We start from the raw sequence: 18,687 nt of genomic DNA, 5'->3' as shown, positions 1-18,687 counted from the left end.
TACAGATCGGTCAATTGCATGCCCTGTTTTACACCCTACTCCAAAACAAATGTAAAAGTTTAAAGAATTAATTAATAAAACGGCCAAAGAAGATTTGGTGTTGTAAAAATATCGACTAGGTGACTTCAACTTTTACATTCATAGTGTTGCCTTGTGAGGGATCTCTGTCAATGAAATTATGACGAGAAAATTACATAATCTCTGTAATATTTTATGTGCAAGAACATCTCCTTAAGTGCGAATTGAAATTTTATAATGGGAAAATTGAATACGTTGTTTTATTTTGTAATCCGGATTTGTTTTTTCTCAATCGATTTATGACTTTTAAACAGCGGTGTACTACTGTTGTCTTTATTTAGTTCGGAATTATTTATCAAAACCCCACACTCTATTTCTAGTCGTAAATAAAGGAAGTACTCCTTATCCCCTCTTTATGTAATCTGCCTATTTTGAAAAAAATCACATATCGTCAAGAAGAGAAGCGCAATTCGTTTTTATAGGAATACTGACTGTTTATATAAAAATATGCCCACCAAACATAACATATATGTTGTGAATAAATACAAATTACCGTCTAGATTTTTCAGGTTTCAAGAAATTTGCCTGTTTTGAGTTGTTTTTTTTAACAAAGTGATTTGTGCCTATCACAAATCTATCTATGTTGGTCCTTTTTTGTTTATAAATTTAATCGAATGATTAAGAAATTTTAACGACGCGTTAGCACTTACGACAAGTTGAACCACCGACCCCTGCAGATGTTTTTTAATTTGTCATGCTTATAAAGAAGAAAGTTGAAAAATTCGAAGTTTGGTGACTACGTTGATCGGATGTATCTCATCATCCTTGAAATAAAAGAAACATCAGATAAGTTAAGTCTGCCTCATATCTTGAATTACGTCTAAAATTGACAATGTCGGATGAGAAATAAATTTTACAATTAAGGGAAGGATTCAGCTTCCCAACTGTAAACTTTCTATTTCTATGTTGTTACATTGTGGCAGCCACTGTGTTTTCCAGTTAATACGATATTTAATGGCTTGTGTTTCCTAACATTATTTCACATGGAAGCTATTAAACCCAAGAGTCCAAAGTGGTGAACCTAAAGTTATTCCTTTGAAAATTTTACGGACACCATAACGAGCTGTTCGACTGTTATGGAATATTTGTTTCACAGTTGACGATATATATGTTCCTATCGTTGTAAACACAATCCCGTCCTTCTTTTCCCATAATGGGACATCACCTGGGTTTGTTTTTTTCATGAGTAATACCACAGGTGCTTCATGTTGAGAAGGACTTGAGATTATCCCCAGTTTTTAATAGGTTCGATTTGCTCAGTCTTAAGTTTTCTATGTTGTGGTTGTATACTGTTGTTTGTCTTTTTCGTATTTTTGCATTGCGTTGTCAGTTTAATTTCCAATTATGAGTTTGCATGTCTCTTTAGTATCTGTTGTCTTTCCTTTGTACAAATTCTGCTAAATTATTACGAAGGATGCTTTTCAAAAGAAATGCCATTTGGGCATGTCGGATTTAAAACTAAATTGAAATTTCTAATTTCTTGACCAAGAAGAAAAATAAATATTGCAGATAAGATTGTTTTTATTCTAGTTTAATAACATATAGAGCGTTTATTGTAAAGTTATTAAAATTGTGTTTATCAACAATGGCATTGTTTTGTTCACGAACTAGAAAATGAAATATCAAGTATTAAATCAAGTGTTTGAATTTTGAATTGTTATTCTTTTTCAAAACTGGCCATTTTAACGCTTTCCTATATCATAATGCTAATATAAATATGTCGTCGATGAAGATAAGATAAGAGGTTAAGATAAAGTTGAAGGTTGGACGATTAAATAGATATAAACGTAGGTACTATATTATATTTATTTTTCTTAAAAAGAATACTTCCTTGAAATACTATAACGCAAAGATATATTTAAAGTGGCATTCATTCTGTCAAAAGAAGCACCGAATGTATAGTGTTATATGTATATAAGAGCACTGTGTAGATACCACTGCTGATAACTAAATATATCATTCGCCGAGTTTTGATATATAACATACAACACTGTACAACAGGAATCTGATGTACAGTGGTTGTCCTTTGTTTATGTAGTTTATACGTATTTCTCGTTTTTATATAGATTAGACCGTTGGTTTTTGAGAATGTAAGTCTCCAGGAGTATCCTTGCTCAATATTCAGTGCTCGGATGATTTATAACAAACATTTACAGCCCGTAACAGAGAAATGATCGAATTGATGTTTCTTTACCGTCAAAATTAGCTACGTTAACGACAAACTTAATTGAGTAGTGACCGAACTATTGGTACTTTAACGTTAAAAAGATTGACCATGCTGACAAACTTTCATGTGTCGATAATCAAGTTTAATATTGATAATATTGAAAATAATTCTAATAATATGAAACAAAATATGTCCATGCACCATTTCGATTGGGCGAAAAGTAGTCATTTCTTCAAAGTCAGAACAGAAAAAAAAAAGATTTATGGAAGGACGTCTTGATAGTATTATTTCCTAAATTTACAATTTTACCCAAAACTAAAAGAAATATACTGGTAAACAATTAAAAAGGTGTTTGATAGGAATGAAGTCCTTTATTTTTTCGGACTACAATGTGTACCGTATGTGTTATGGATTTGAATTCAATCAATAACTTTGAAATGTTTTCTCATATGTATACACAAAGGGGAGGACTTGTATTTGTACTTCTGTTAGAATATGTCTTCGTCCGTTTCACATGCCAAACTTTTTTCTAGTACAGTTTAAACGGGAAAATTTAGTTGAGATTTTTTTTTAAATCTGACAAAATAACGAGCAAAACTATTTCTTGCAATGGCACACACAGAGAATATTTTTTTTAGTAAAAATCAGTAAAAAAAATTTTCTCCAAAATATACCATGGCCAGGACCTGACAGTTTTTAGCAGTGTACAATTGAAAATCGTCCGGAAAAATGCGCTTGCTGTCATTTTGAGGGATCATGCAACATTTCACCTATTACCCATAAACAACATAGGTTCTCAATTACTAAAAAAAGTTCTAAAAGATAATTTCAAATCAGAGTAAACATATCAACTTCCTTACATCCAGTCGAATTTGTCTATAGGTTACACAAAGCTGGTTCTTAAAACGTTTGTATCAGGGAAAACATTTTTCTTTGACTTTTAAAACATGTAGGGGAAACGGATTTCCTAACGATTCACATAATATTCCGTATTTCTGATTTTTTGTTCGATAACGTAAATTATACGACTTTTTTTATGACTACGTGAACTTGTGCCATTAATTTTTGCTGGTCTTTAGGAAGACAATTAACAATTGTGCAGTGAACGGAGGCACTTATACATAACCTTATAATTCTGTTTGGAAACAAAAATAAATTCCCAATATATAAATATACATGTATGAATATACATGTATTATATGTCGTGTACATGATTGGAATTTGTAGATATAACTACCGCACAGAAAAAGTATCATGGATTTCGAGGCTTTCATATTCAAGGTTTTGAATTCTTCCCTTGTTGAAAACATGTGGAGACCTCTACAGTTCCTTAAAAAATCAATTATTTTTTTTGTAAATTGAGTGCCATCTCCGTGAACATGCTAACACTTAAGTCATATCTTTTCGTTTTCATATTTTTTTCCATATTTGTCTCTGTTGTCTTGATTGTTGGAACGATTAGTGGTATCTAACATTATTTATGAAAACTTTCTGAGAATTATGAATATTTCTTCTCTGTCAGATATGGATCATTACCAATGATAAAATGAAATGCCGTACATCACATCGTATAGAGGTTTAAATTTCAAATATTCGTCAATAACTTAAGATATAGAGCAATTTTGTCTTCAACATTTCAAATGTTAAAGGGTACATTTGTATTTTTTTTCTGTGACAAAGTATAGGCATGTCGGTATTGCAACAATGTATGATTGGCATAATCCCGGGGACATAATAAACAGATAGCTATGAAAAAGAAAAGATATGGGGTATTCTGTATCAGACGAAAGAAAAACTATTACAGTGTTGAATCCCATATATATTCACAGTGCAAGCAGTATACAATATCTACATTGAGCAAATCGATGAGGTCATGTTTATTGTAGAAACGTTTTACCGTTAAAATGAAAATGCCAATGACAGAGGTTGACTATAAAAAATGTTTTACTGTGTTAAAAAATCTTCGACCTAAACAATGAAAACTTACACGTTGCACATTAAATATTTTGTCGATGAAGAAAATTAAATTATGTCACTTCTGAAATAAGTTTGTCGATAACGTAACTTATGCTGACGGTAAAGAAACGCGAATTCGATCACTTTTCTGTTACGGGCTGTATTTTAATTATCCGTTCATCAATCTTTATAATTTAGAAACTTAAATTTCAACACCATCAAGCACGGTTGATTCTAGACGAGTAAAGCTTTTCTTTTAATGTTTCTTTTGATACTAAAGCTTCCCAAGTAATTATACATCCGTTATATATTTTCTATTTCTTTTTATTATTTAAAGTTTACAATCAATATTATGTAATTAAAACGCCTTTATAAATAATGCTTTAAATGAGACATCAAAAATAAACAAACCTTCTACATAACAGATTATAATGGGTGTTCAAACCTTAAATGCCTTGAGAATTTCAACAACTTACCAACACAATGGAAGAAAAAGTAATAGATTTGTAGCTTAACATGAAACAAATTATGGGAAATTTGTTAACATTTTACTTTTCAACTTTAAAACTATGGCGTCGATCGTTTGGTCATTTATAGAAATTAGATAAAGGCAACAGTAGTATAACGCAGTTCAAAAGTCATAAGTCGATTGAAAGACAACAAATCCGGGATACATACTAAAACCGAGGGAAATAGTTATCATAGAAACCAGGATTATAATTTATTACGCCAGTTGCGCGTTTCGTCTACATAAGACTCACCAGTGACGCTCAGATCAAAATACAGTTAACTCTCGTTGTCCCGAACTCGGTTGACTCGAAATTTCGGATGAGTCGAAAGTTTTCACGTGGTCCCGAGCTTTGTTCCATATAAATGTACGTAATTGGACTCCTGATGAGTCGAAATTGGATGAGTCGAAATTTCGGTTGAGTCGAAATTTCGGTTGAGTCGAACTAAATTTACGATCCCAAGGTTAACAAAAGCATTCAAAATTCAATATTTATCTCGAACTAATACACATATGTCAAAACATAACCTCCGGCATTTAAATGGATTGAAGAGTTAATCTGACAATACACGTGTAAATAAATTTCCAGTCACTGACCACTGTATTGATTTATGACATGCTATTTCCACGAGTGTTTACCTAAGATTGTCTTTTATAGAATTTTTATAAATAATTAGTGATACATTGTTAATGTTCATGAAAAAGTATTTAAAATGTTTACAAAACAATTAATTGTGATTTACACTAATGAGCTTGGGTATGTATAAAGTAAGGATTATGACTTCCGTTGATGATCACCTAAAAACGACTCAATCGGCGTCTTTAATCTTGTTGTATTTTCTTTTGAAAAGAAAGAGTGAGATGAAACAAAATGAAGAGGAATATAAATTTTCTAAAATCTCTTGTATCCTAGAATAAACAATTTTGTCAACTATAAACGACCTGATTAACGAAACTATCGATTGGAAATTACTCTCTCGGATAAAAGCCATAGGAAAAAATTGTAACTGAAACAATTGAATAAGTGAAAATAATGTTATTATAATAATTAAAGACCATGACATACAAATACATCGATCTGATACCAGAATATCGATCCCCTTCCCATATTCATCCGGATTTATTTTAGCTTTACCAAGCTAAGCAAGAGTTGTGTCCCATGTTCTGTCAAACTTCCGGTTTTCGTTTGAGTCGAACTACGTGTATCTTGAAATATTTCTCTGGTCCGGCTGACTTCGAGACAACGAGAGTCGACTGTAGTTATAAAGTCAAACAAGTACAAAGTTGAAGAACATTGAGGACCCAAAATTCCAAATAATTGTGCAAAATGCGGCTAAGGAAATCTATTCCTGGGATAAGAAAATCCATAGTTTTTCGAAAAATTAAAACTTTTGTAACCGAAAATTTATAAAAATAACCATATAAGTGATATTCATGTCAGCTGCGAAGCGCTGACTAATGGGCTGGTGATACCCTCGGGGACGAAACGTCCAACAGCAGTGGCATCGACCCAGTGGTGATAATTGTTATCATAGGTACCAGGATTGTAATTTATTACGCCAGACGCCAACTATAAGAGGAAAACAACGAAACAACAGGAACCCTGAAGTATAACAAAAACAAACTACAATGCAACATACATAGAAACGAAATATTATATAACAACTGCCGTATTCCTGATTAGGTACAGGATATTTTCAGAAAACATGCTGGGTTGAACCTTGTTTCGTGGCTAGTCAAACCTCGCGTTTTATGGCAATGTTAACTTTACTACTAAAATGACAACATTACATGACAGGAATACAATACAAATAAATGCAAGAACACTCAGAACAGAGAAATACAATAAGTAATACATTTCAACATGTGAACCATAGAAATACAACGAATACCTCAAATTAATTTAGGACAGTACACAACAACAGCATAAAAGGATTACGAACTGTGTGTCACAGAAATGTATCAACGCCCCAATTAGTTACGTCACAGGCAAATTTCTAAAAATTGAATATAAATCGAGATTTAGTTAGTAATATTATGTTATTTGGTGTATTTTATAACAATTAAAGAGGGTATCACCTGCCCAGTAAGAAGTGCTGACATGAATTATCTTTGGTATGGTCATATTTATAAATTAACTGTTTACAAAACTTTTTAATTTTTGGAATACTCAGGCTTTTTTTACCTCAGGAATAGATTACCTCAGCTGTTATTGTCAAAGCTTTTAGGAATTTTAGTCCTCAGTGCTCTTCAACTTCGTACTTTATTTGGCCTTGTAAACTTTTTTGGATTCGAGCGTCACTGATGAGTCTTTTGTGATGAGTCTTTTGACGACGAAACGAGAGTCTTGCGTAAATGCAAAATTTAATCTATGATGATTTTATTTACAAGAATATTAATATAGAATTGTGTTTGTTATTGTGCAGCTAACTGCATTATCTATCTAATTCGGCCTTTCTTCAAGGTTAAACTTTTTATTATTTTTTGGTTTCTAGGTCAAGTTATGTCAGAAAAAAGACTACAAGAGTTTTTAGAAACAGTCAGATCTGACTTAGATAGAACAGTGAACTTCTGGGTCAAACATTCACATGACACTGTAAATGGGTAAGCTTTTTATAAATTGATTTTACTATAGTACATGTATGTGTATTCTAGATAAATATCCAGAAATTGAAATCATACGATGCATTTAGACTTTTTTTTATTGCCTTACACGTTATAAAAATATGGCACAGTGGTAACAATATCCTCATCAATGAGACAACTATCATCCAAATACCAAAGGATACAGATGTTAAAACAACTATAGATCACCGTACAGCCTTCAGCAATATGCAAATCAAAACCGTAAGGTAGCTTAAAAGTCCTGGGAGTTAAAACAGTTCAAACGTTAAAACCAACGACCTGGTATATACTGATGCAATGAACGAAAATAACGACCTAAGAGTACTCGTAGATACTGAAAGCTTGTTAAATCACAATCTTATCTAATGTACAAACCATGTTTTCCCATATACAAAAATCAGCTGGAACGAATCCATTCGGCAAAGAAAACTCGTCTTTTAATAACAAATTTCAAAATCATTAAAGATTTTTTTTTTGTTCAGAATTTTTTTTTCATCTTCTTGACCATAATATTTGTTTATGATCAAATTGGGGATCAGAATATTTTTAAAGGAAAAAAATACCCCCTCGCCTTTTTTATGTTCGATAGTCGTACCCTAATGTCCATTTACATTAATGTCTCTTTTTCAGGATTCAGAAGGAGGACATAAATGAATGACTAAAATTCTAAAATGACAAAAATGAAGGATTTTACTAATTGACTTTTATTTTTAAAATGCATGGAAATTATAGCAACAAAGAAAAATTGTTTTTGTAATTTTATAATCCCTGAATTATGTCTAATATTTTCTTCAACAGTGGATTTTTTAATTGTATTGACAAAGATGGGAAAATATATGATGAGACGAAACACGTATGGCTTCAAGCACGACAGGTTGGTATCAACATAAAGCTTTGAATTTGTGTATTACAATGAGATTAGATACAGAAAATATTGACGAAAATAACTTCTAACAGCGACCACATGTCTACAATGATTAAAAATGGCCCATATTACAAGACGGTTTTTGAAGCAAAAATTTTGATTTGCTTATTAAACCGGTTAAATTTAGTTCTATTAGACAATAAAAAGTACCTAAAATCAAATCACAAGATCATTAAAGGATGATAATAATGCGTTTTTTACAGGGGGGAATATCTATACCAGTCCTACTCCTTCCCTTTAAGAACAAAAAAAAAACGATGGAAAGCGTGAAACTATTCCATTGTTAAGTCATGTCGCAATTCAAAATTTATATATCATGAACACTTGCATATAAAGTATATGTTTAAGACTCTAGTTGATACGATGTTGCAGACTTTTGACAATATTTCCCTGATAGATGTTAACTACTTACAAGAATGCTGCTCAACTTTGGAAAGTGATTTGTTGACAATTGTTTTTCTTATACATTTTTTGTATATTATTGGGTCATGATGAAGTTTGTTCTTCTGAGTTTATTTTTGCTGCTAGTTGTCCCTTGCTTTCCTTTAAACATTTTCTGCATAGATATATGCGATATTTCATTAATAAGCCTTTATACTGTCAATTTTTGTTTTACGTTTGATTAGGTCTGGATGTACGCCAGATTATACAAAGAGATGAAACGTTTTCAAAAACCAGAAATTCTTGAGGCAGCTATAAAAGGTTCGTTTACACTTTGAAAGTACTATACTTTTAATATATCAATTATAATCATATATAGTAGACTACATTACAAGAAAAACAGATTTATGTCCATTTTTGTTCCCCAGAAAATGTAATTAATGTTTCCATCTTGTTACAGAATGATCATGATTTTGACATTTTTTTCTTCTTTTTAAAGGCGCAGAATTTCTACAAAAGTTTGCTAGAAACCCTGAAACATACAGATGTTACTTTGCGTTGACTAAAGAAGGGAAACCTGTAAAATTACAACGAACGATATTCTCGGAATGCTTTTACTTAATGGCCATGTCTGAGCTAGGAATAGTTACTGGGAAACAAAGTTATAAGGTAAACTTACATTTGGTATTATGCTGAGTTTTATTTTTGATTCAGGTTCTGAATTATTATTCATTCCCAAAAACATTTTACTCTCTGTCTATAGTTTAACACTTTAAAACAGCATAGTTATTTTCATATTCCCTGTAATACCATTTAGAAAGAAGCCTTAATGATGATGGACAAAATTGTACATTGGGTGATGGAAGACGACACAGAAATAGGAAGACAATCCCTAGAGGGAGCTCCACCACATAGTTCTCTTGCTGTACCCATGATGATGATGGGTATAATCAGTCAGATAGAAACCATGGACAACTCTCTGTCAAACAAGTACAGTAAAGCAACCGATTGGGCTGTTGCAGAGGTGTTCAAACATGTTAAGGTATTGATAACGGAAGGGTCAAATGACGGTTACTCAGAACGATGTAAGTTAGTGATAAAATGTTTATTATAAGAACGCAATCCAAAATGATTCTAGAAATAGACGAACAGTTAATCTTCTTGATTCTACATATAAATATATGCACATGTCTGACTGTATAGCAGGGAGAATGAAATCATTTTTTGTCAAAATATATGTTTTTGTTTAAAATTGTTTTATTCTTAAGATTTTATACGGGGACTTTGATATATAAGTCACTTTCGTAAATGTAAAAAAAAGTAAAATAACAAAAATACCTCAAACTCCAAGGAAAATTTGTGACTAAATAATAGCCTTTGCAAACGAAAGTCTTCATAGTTAGAAACGTTCCCCGCAAGAACGTTATAGAATTGCCATATAACAAAAGACATGTAATGGTTTATATTAATAATGAAAACATTTCTTTATTCATATTTTGCATAAATATACTGTGAACACTTAAAACTTAATATTTCTTCGTATTTCAAGCGAGATGGAACTGCTGTACTGGAGAATGTTGGTTTGGACGGCAGTGAACTCGAGGGAAGTGGTGGCAGACTTATGACCCCTGGTATGTAAATTAGTTACCGGCTTTTAAAATCGTGATTTTCTGTTTAGTCAAGCCATTTCCATCTGTTTTTTTCACAGTTTGTTCTTATGCTGTAGGAGGGTTCAGTGCTCATTAATATGTTTAACTTTGCTACATTCTATATGTGCTAGTCCCAAGTCAGAAGTTTGTTATTGGGTGGTTGTTGTTGGTTGATGTCTGTAATTTTTTTTGTCATAAATAAGGCATTTTTTTCATTCGAATTAATTTCCTTTTTGTCATGTCGTAGCTTAGTATACAGTAAAGGTTTGCTCACTGTTGAATTCAGAACTTTAACCTGTTTACTTGTTTAAATCTGCTTAATTTTGATTTTGTTAAATAGTTGTCTTATTGGCAATCAAACAACATCTCCTCATTTTGAATTGATAAGTTAGAAAGTCACATAGCATTTGACAAGATATTTAAATCCATAGTAATGTTTTACATCAGCATACATTGGTCTTAAAACCAATCTAATGAATGAAAACTCACTGAATTATGTTTGGTCGTTTTTTTTTGTTAAATGATAAGCAAATAAAGATCCACCCATCTTGGATATTTCAGGTCACGCAATTGAAGCAGGCTGGTTCCTACTTGATTTAGCTAGTAGAAAAAATAAAACAGAACTAGCAGAGACAGCAATACAGACTTTTATGATCAACCCCTATAACTATGGCTGGGACAAGCAGTATGGTGGACTATATTATTTTCTAGATGTCGATGGATGGTCACCGGCACAGTTGGAATGGGATTTGAAGTTATGGTGGCCACATAATGAAGCAATGATTTCATTTCTAATGGCATATAAACATACTAAAGATGTCAAACATTTAGACATTTTTGCTCAAATATTTGATTATAGCTATTCTCATGTAAGTATGTCACACATAGACAATATTGAAATGTTGAAAATGAGATGTAATATATAGACATACTTATTTTTATAGAATTGAGCAAAATGGGAAATATATTAGTAGAGCATATAGAGAGATGAGTGGTATACGTCAATAAGAGAGCAACTCAATGACAAAATTAACAAAAAGACATCTATAGAGTGCACAACCAAGACTGGTATCCATACAAATATGCCAAGTTCTCAATAGTCCAGAGTTATAAAAGCTGTGTATATTTACTAATAAACAAAAACAATCACTTATTTTGCAGCCAATAATCCAAAAAACGAGACACAATAAGATATGACGTTAGACAACATTAGACAACAATTGACGATGTTTTGACTTGTTACAGACACATGAAAATGTGACATATCAATACTTCTTCTTTTACTTTCGATCAGTAGATTAACATAACGCCGCTGGTAAAAGGACATCCAATAAAACTAATATACAGCAAAAAGTTTTAACGATAGATTAATTTAAAAAACCCACCATATACATGTAATAGGAATTGATACCGTATTAATGAATGCTAGCAGTTACTGAAAGTAAGGTCAACGTATCAACCTGATGATAAGAACATCTTGTCATCCTAACCTTATTATCTGTTGGTGTACTTCAAATGCTGAGATATCGTATAGCACCGTTATGAGTTTGATTGTCCCTTTGGTATACTTCGCATTTCTTTTGTCATTAACTGTTTCTTTGGTGTTCTTGTTTGAAGTTTTTTTATTTTTTTTATTTCCAATTATGGTATTTGTTTTATTTTGTTCATAATTTCTGGACAAAACAACTGCCTTTACCCATAAGATGTTCTTGAACTGTTAAAGACTGTAAGTGAATGTTGATAACTGTCGGTGTATTTGATAACTGTCGGTAATTTCAAAATGACTGTCACAGCTATTTTCTGGATAAACTATGGTACAAAATAGTTGGACAGTCGCGTCCATATTTTTTACAAATTATATCCCAATTCGTGTTTGTATGATTAGTAGGAATAAGACTATTCAACGCATATGGAAAGATTCCAGTGTGATTAATGAGTTGCAAACAGGAAATCTCAAAAAAGCTTGATTTATTTAATCATCCAGAATAGTTGTCATAAAGCAAAATGAGTGTGTTAACCATCAATAAGGTTGGCTAGATACAGTGGAAAATGTCGATTCACATTTGGTTTCATAGCTAGATAAACCTCTCCCTTTTATGACAGTCTCATTAAATTTCATTATATTGCCAAAAAATATGGGAACAAAACAAACAGACATAATAGGTAAAGATGTCAAAATAGGGGTATAACAGTCAACATTGTGTTAAACTGATTATTTAATCACTGTTAAGACAAATCAATATGTCAGCAAAGAAAATGGCATATAGACATAGAACATAAGCAAAAATAAAAGACAATAATACAAAATATGATCATAGCATAATCCCACAACGACGTGATGTATAAAAACCTAGCCACACCAAAAGGATATTACCAAAAAATGGACTAAACAGTAAAGGTTAAAGGTAAATAGTTTACAAAGACAAATAAAAACACACTTTAAACACGTAAATAAGATGATAAACAACGCCAGTACCTAGAATATATACTTCAAGACTATTATGTTATCTGTGAAAATTGAAACAAATTATTTTAAGAAGAAGAGATTCTGTGGCGTAGCCCAGATTCATCAACTTTCTGCTCAGACACTGGTGACATTTTATAAAATATTTATAAATCATACACAAAATTGTTAACCTCCTCATAGATTTCTCAGTAAAATCAATTCTTTGTTTTAGTTTGTCGACAAAGTACAAGGAGAATGGTATGGTTATTTAGACAGAGAAGGAAAAGTCAAAATTAGATCTAAAGGTGGTGTGTGGAAAGGTAAATTATAATACACTGTTCTATTAGAACTGTTCGCAAATATGACAATTAATTTCAGTAGAAGAGGGACGAAAGATACAAGACACACAGTCAAACTCATATATTGGAAATAAACTGACAACGCCATGGCTAAAAATGAAAAAAGACAAACAGACACATGAATTTTGAACAGCGGTATATTACTGTTTCCTTTATTTATACATGACACAACATAAAAAAAACCTTAAGAATAAGCAACACGAACCCCACCAAAAACTGGGGGGGGGGGGGGGGGGGGTATCAGGTGCTCCGGAAGGGTAAGCAGATCCTGCTCCACAATTGGCACCCGTCGTATTGCTCATGTTATAACAAAATCCGGTAAATAGTCTCATTAGGTTGGTAACATTCATAAAAGAGAAGGGGATTGTAGTTACGACGTAAGAAACATATCCGATATCATATGTGTGTCAACAAGCTCGTGGTGGCGTCCGTAAAATTTACGAAGGGATGATTTCCTGATACTCTCGCTCCTGGAGAGGGCTATGTTGGTTTACATTTGTCCGTCCGACTATGTGGACCACATGTCTTGCACTTTCAATGTAAATTACAAAGTCACAATTTTACAAAATTTTCTATTACAAAAATTTTTCGAGAAACTAAGGATTTTCTTATCCCAGGAATAAATTACCTTAGACGTATTTGGCACAACTTTTTGGATTTTCGGTCCTAAATGCTCCTCAACTTTGTACTTGTTTGGCTTTATAATTATTTTGATCTGAGAGTCACTGATGAGTCTTATGTGGAAGAAAAGCGCGTCTGGCGTATTAAATTATAACCCTGGTACCTTTGATAACTAATAAATCACAACGTCTAAATACATTGCGCCAACCTTCATCTTGTTATTCCATTCCATGCGACACGTTTTCAATTCCTTCTATAAATTACTTCTTGCTTGTCGAAAACATCAATTTTTCTTAAAAGTCATACTCAAATATGAAAGTTTCTTCATAATTTTCTCAGCAAATAATAGCAATGGACAGAATCTAGTTATTATAAGTGATCGCATAACTGTCGTATATCTTTTGTGATAAACTCGCATCTGCAAATTTGTTCAAAATATACAAAGATATTATTTGGAGAAATACTTGATTACTTGACCTAGTAGTTTGCCTATGTATTTTTTTTTTACATATGGCTCATTGGTTCTTAGACATCCTCGTCTTTAAGCGTTCCTGTTGAAGGTGAATACAGAAAAGCGCTTCAGACGCATGCAATTATTCAACGGGTTTAATTTGGGTTTGTAAAAAAACATGTCAGTACCAAAGAATGGACTACTAAGCTGGTGATACCCTCGGGGACTGATAGTTCTCCAGCAGAGGAACCAACCCAGAGCTGTAAAAATAATAATTCGTAAGGGTTCCGCGGAACCCAGTGTCTCGCCTACTTTTGATGTTAATCGCAGACTCAACAAAAATGAGGAAAAACATCAATAAAACCAAGTTTGGTAAAAATCCAGGATAGTTTATGAATCTAATAAATGTTTTATAAACTTTAACTGCAGACTGTATGTAATGTTAACTGGAAGAAAAACTAAGTCCATTTATAAGTAAAATACAGAAAAAGTGGATTTTTTTTTTACAAAATTTACTTCTGAATCATATCTTATGATCAGAAACAAGCTTTTGTCCAAATTTGGTAGAAATCCAGGATAGTTTAGGAACATTATAAAATATTTAAAAACTTAAACCACAGAGTGAATGTTTTGTTTCTGGCAAAAAAACTAAGTCCATTTATAAGTAAAATACGGAAAAGTGGAAATTTATTTAAAAAAATTTTCTTCTTGATACTATCTTATGATCAAAAACAATCTTCTTTCCAAGTTTGGTACAAATCATGGATGGTTTATGAAAGTTATTAAAATTTTAAAAACTTTAACCACAGAGTGAATGTAATGTTTCCTCGCAGAAAAACTAAGTCCATTTATAAGTAAAATACGGAAAAAATGGAATTTTATTTTTACAAAATTTACTTCTTGATACTTTCTTCTCATCATAAACAAGCTTCTGTCCAAGTTTGGTAGAAATCCAGTATAGTTTAAGAAAGTTATCAAAATTTCAAAAACTTTAACCACAGAGTGAATATTTGTGGACGCCACCGACGACGACGGAATGTAGGATCGCTTAGTCTCGCTTTTTCGACTAAAGTCGAAGGCTCGACAATAAAACAACACGTTAAAGTCATGCGTTAGAAGTCCTTTATGGATTCACCTCCCCTAGTTCCCGAGGAACGCTTAAAACCGAATATTTGAAAGCTGAGTATGTATAAGAATCAAAACAGTTGAAGTGATATAGAACAAAAAGTACCTTAAAAAAAAATCTATTTTTTAGAACAACCTTTATTTCGAGTCTATATAATTTCAATTTTTTTACACGGACAATTTTAGAAAGGTTTGTTAAAAATTATTTCAGTATCGAAGTACTGGCTATATATATACATATACTTAGCTATTGATACTTTCGGGGCCTGATAGTCCACCAGCGGAGGTATCGACCCAGTGCTGTAAAAAAAAAGAAAAAAAACATCTTAAATTATTACAAAAGAGAGACGAAAGATACCAGAGGGACTGTCAAACTCATAAATCGAAAATAAACTGACAACGCCATGGCTAAAAATGAAAAAGACAAACAAACAAACAATGATACAAATGAATGGCACAACATAGAAAAATAAAAAATAAGCAACCCGAACCCCACCAAAAACTATGTTATTGCAAGTTTCCGGGGCGCTTTTCTGGATTCATGTTCATCAGGAACTCTCAAAGATGTATAAAACAGAAACAGTTAAAGAGCTAAAAAGTAACATTACAAAAATAGCGAGCTCCCTCAAAACAGAAAGTCCGTATACAAAAGTGCAAACACATCAAACGAATGGTTAACAAATGTCATATTCATGAGTCTACCAATGACAAAATAATACATAAAAAATAGCCAAATGCATCTAAGATCAATTTTGCTTGAGGGAGTTGAAACCTTAGTTTCTTTATAATTTTAAAATTTATAAACGGACATAGCCAAATCCGTATGAGGTCAATATTTGGTTTTATATGGTTATCAGTTTACAGATTTAGCCTTTTAATTTAAGCAGTTTCTCTCTTTATATCCTGAACAATTGTTTTGAAAAATCAAAGATGTCATACAACAATTGTTGGCTTCTTTTATAATTCTGTTTATTTTTGTTTAAATTTCGTATTTACGGCTTTTGACACAAAATTATAAAATGATATCTTATTATTCTACATATCTTACAGGTTGTTTCCATGTTCCAAGAGCACTAATGATGTGTGAACAAATGTTAGAAGCAATGAACAAGTAAAATATGATGAGTTTTGAAATACTTGTACATATTAGCATCATTTATTAAATTCTAACATTTTAAAATCATTTATGTAATTTGCCATTAAATAAGAGTTCAGATGGAATGTTAAAAGTTTATAGTCCCTCCTATAAACAAACGCCAAAAAAAAACCCGATTGATCCTTTTGGTCTAAACGGACATTGAATAAAAATAAAATACCCGAGGTTCCCGAGCTTTTGTTTGCCCTTTACTTCATTTTCCTTCTGATGCAACGCTTAATGCCAGTATTACAGTTAGATGCCTTAAACAATCAAACAAAAACACTTTTCCTACATAAGAAAATACCGGTACCAAGTCAGGAATATGACAGTTGTCAATTGGTTTGATGTGTTTGAGCTTTTGATTTTTCCATTTGATTAAGGACTTTCCGTTTTGAATTTTCCTTTCAGTTCAGTATTTTTGGGATTTTACTTTTGATGATTTCTAAAGAAAATTGAAAATTACATGCAGAGTTTGAGCAAGCCATCTTGGTACTGTTAAATAAGAAACACAAACTCTTTGCTAAGTAAAACTCTGATTTTTGCCGGACTGATACCTTAAAATGAAAATTGACACAAAGAAACCACGCACAAGTTTAGACAGTACCATTGAATTAGAAAATGAATGAAATTGGCATTAGAAGAAATTATTGAGGCGAAGACCATTTAAAGGTTAAAGGCGTCTTGAACATTTCTTTAATTGAAGTTATTAAAAGGATGAAGGAATCTATGTAGACTTTAGAAGACTAATAAAAGAAAATAGTCTATACTAGATATAGGAAGATGTGGTATGAGTGCCAATGAGACAACTCTCCATTCAAGTAACAATGTATAGAAGTAAACCATTATAGGTCAAGGTACGACCTTCGACACTGAACCTTGGCTCACACCGAACAGCAAAGCTATAAAGGGCACAAAAAAATAACCCATTTCTATTCAGTTACCTTTTGTTTGACATACTTGTCCTCTTGTGATAGTCTTCTTGTTTTACTACTTTAGATTTAAAGAGCGGTTGTTGGCAGGTCGAGTTAGAAAAATGAAATGAAATAAAGTTATGAAAAACTGTTTGTGCTTGTACCAAAGGACTCTCTCAATTCGATCATGTCAATGACATCCCTTTCAGTCTCAACGGGGCTCCCGGTTTCTTTTGAACAATTGAATATGAAGACTTTGCGATTGCTTACTTGAATGATAATCTTGTTTTCTCGTAAAACGTAAAATAAGCATCTCCAAGTGGTCATGTACAAAATGAACCGGGATTATAATTAAAGATCAGAACTGATGAAGTTTGCTTTCTTCCTAGAGGAGACTGAATACAAAGGTTCTCTCATTGAAAAAGATAGTGTTAAACCAGATCCTCAGATAATTGAACCAGGAAAAAACACATGGTATCTTACTAACCTTACTAATGAAGGCACATACCATATTTTCAACAAAAAAAAAGCCAATTTGGCCAATCTCATGGTCCTCAACACATCAATTAAAAATATAACTTCAAGATAGTAATAAACTGCATTGCGGACTATGCCAGAGCACAGGCTAAATGAGAAGTTGAATTGGACACTTGGTCAGGTTGGGTCAAATCAATCAGGTCTCTAATAAAACGTTGAATACATAAGTTGAAAAATTGTGTGAATGGTCGACCAAAGTCTGATTTACATTTGTAAGAAACCAAAACAGCTGTGAAATGACTACCATCTCTTTACTGTGAATATGTTGTTGAACTTGCGTACAAAGCTTCAAATAATATTGTCATGGTATGAAAATCGTATTACTACGAGTTTCTTGTAAAAGAATTACAAATAAATGAGCAGTCTGGTACTCCCACATACAAAAACATATCATTTGTCAAGGATAAAATTTTGGTGAATAGTAAATCGTTCATGGCTTCAATGAACATTACATTAGAAAGCAAATGCGAGGACTGACCTTTTTTTAATGGGATATCTTAGCTTCACAAAATTCCGAACAAACTTTGGCGCCTCATCTGCATATGTTTTACAAAGATATTATCCATTAGATTGACAAACAGTATGTCCGCATTGAAAGAGGGTCTTCAGAAATAATGTGAAACTTTACTCGTGTAGTGGTATTAACCATATATTGATTCTGTAAAGAACTTCTGGAAATTTTACATCTCTATATTTGTCTGAAATTAATTCTATCATAACATTCACTATTCGAGACTTTATTAATAAATTCTGAGCAAAAAAATTATGAACCAGTTATGTCAAACATCTTGTCCTTTTTCTAAAAATAAA

The 18,687-nt window shown here is 32.2% G+C and overlaps 1 protein-coding gene across 2 annotated transcripts; it reads left to right on the top strand.

Moving 5' to 3' along the window:
- Window positions 1-1,805: 1,805 nt before the first annotated feature.
- LOC143045666 (N-acylglucosamine 2-epimerase-like) lies at window positions 1,806-16,471 on the top strand. Of its 2 annotated transcripts, none has more exons than XM_076218342.1 (10): window positions 1,806-1,865; window positions 7,205-7,313; window positions 8,133-8,208; window positions 8,886-8,961; window positions 9,140-9,309; window positions 9,458-9,682; window positions 10,190-10,271; window positions 10,851-11,158; window positions 12,968-13,055; window positions 16,342-16,471. In XM_076218342.1, the coding sequence occupies exons 2-10, from the start codon at window positions 7,213-7,215 to the stop codon at window positions 16,404-16,406; spliced, it is 1,191 nt and encodes a 396-aa protein (XP_076074457.1). In that variant the 5' UTR covers window positions 1,806-1,865; window positions 7,205-7,212; the 3' UTR covers window positions 16,407-16,471. The 2 variants fall into 2 exon arrangements, with proteins under 2 accessions (XP_076074457.1, XP_076074466.1); XM_076218351.1 differs by lacking the exon at window positions 1,806-1,865 and adding an exon at window positions 5,131-5,985.
- Window positions 16,472-18,687: the final 2,216 nt, after the last annotated feature.

This window comes from Mytilus galloprovincialis, chromosome 1 (assembly GCF_965363235.1).
Source record: "Mytilus galloprovincialis chromosome 1, xbMytGall1.hap1.1, whole genome shotgun sequence".
In the NCBI taxonomy this organism is placed as follows: Eukaryota; Metazoa; Mollusca; class Bivalvia; order Mytilida; family Mytilidae; genus Mytilus; species Mytilus galloprovincialis.
This window is presented reverse-complemented; position numbering and strand designations above follow the sequence as displayed.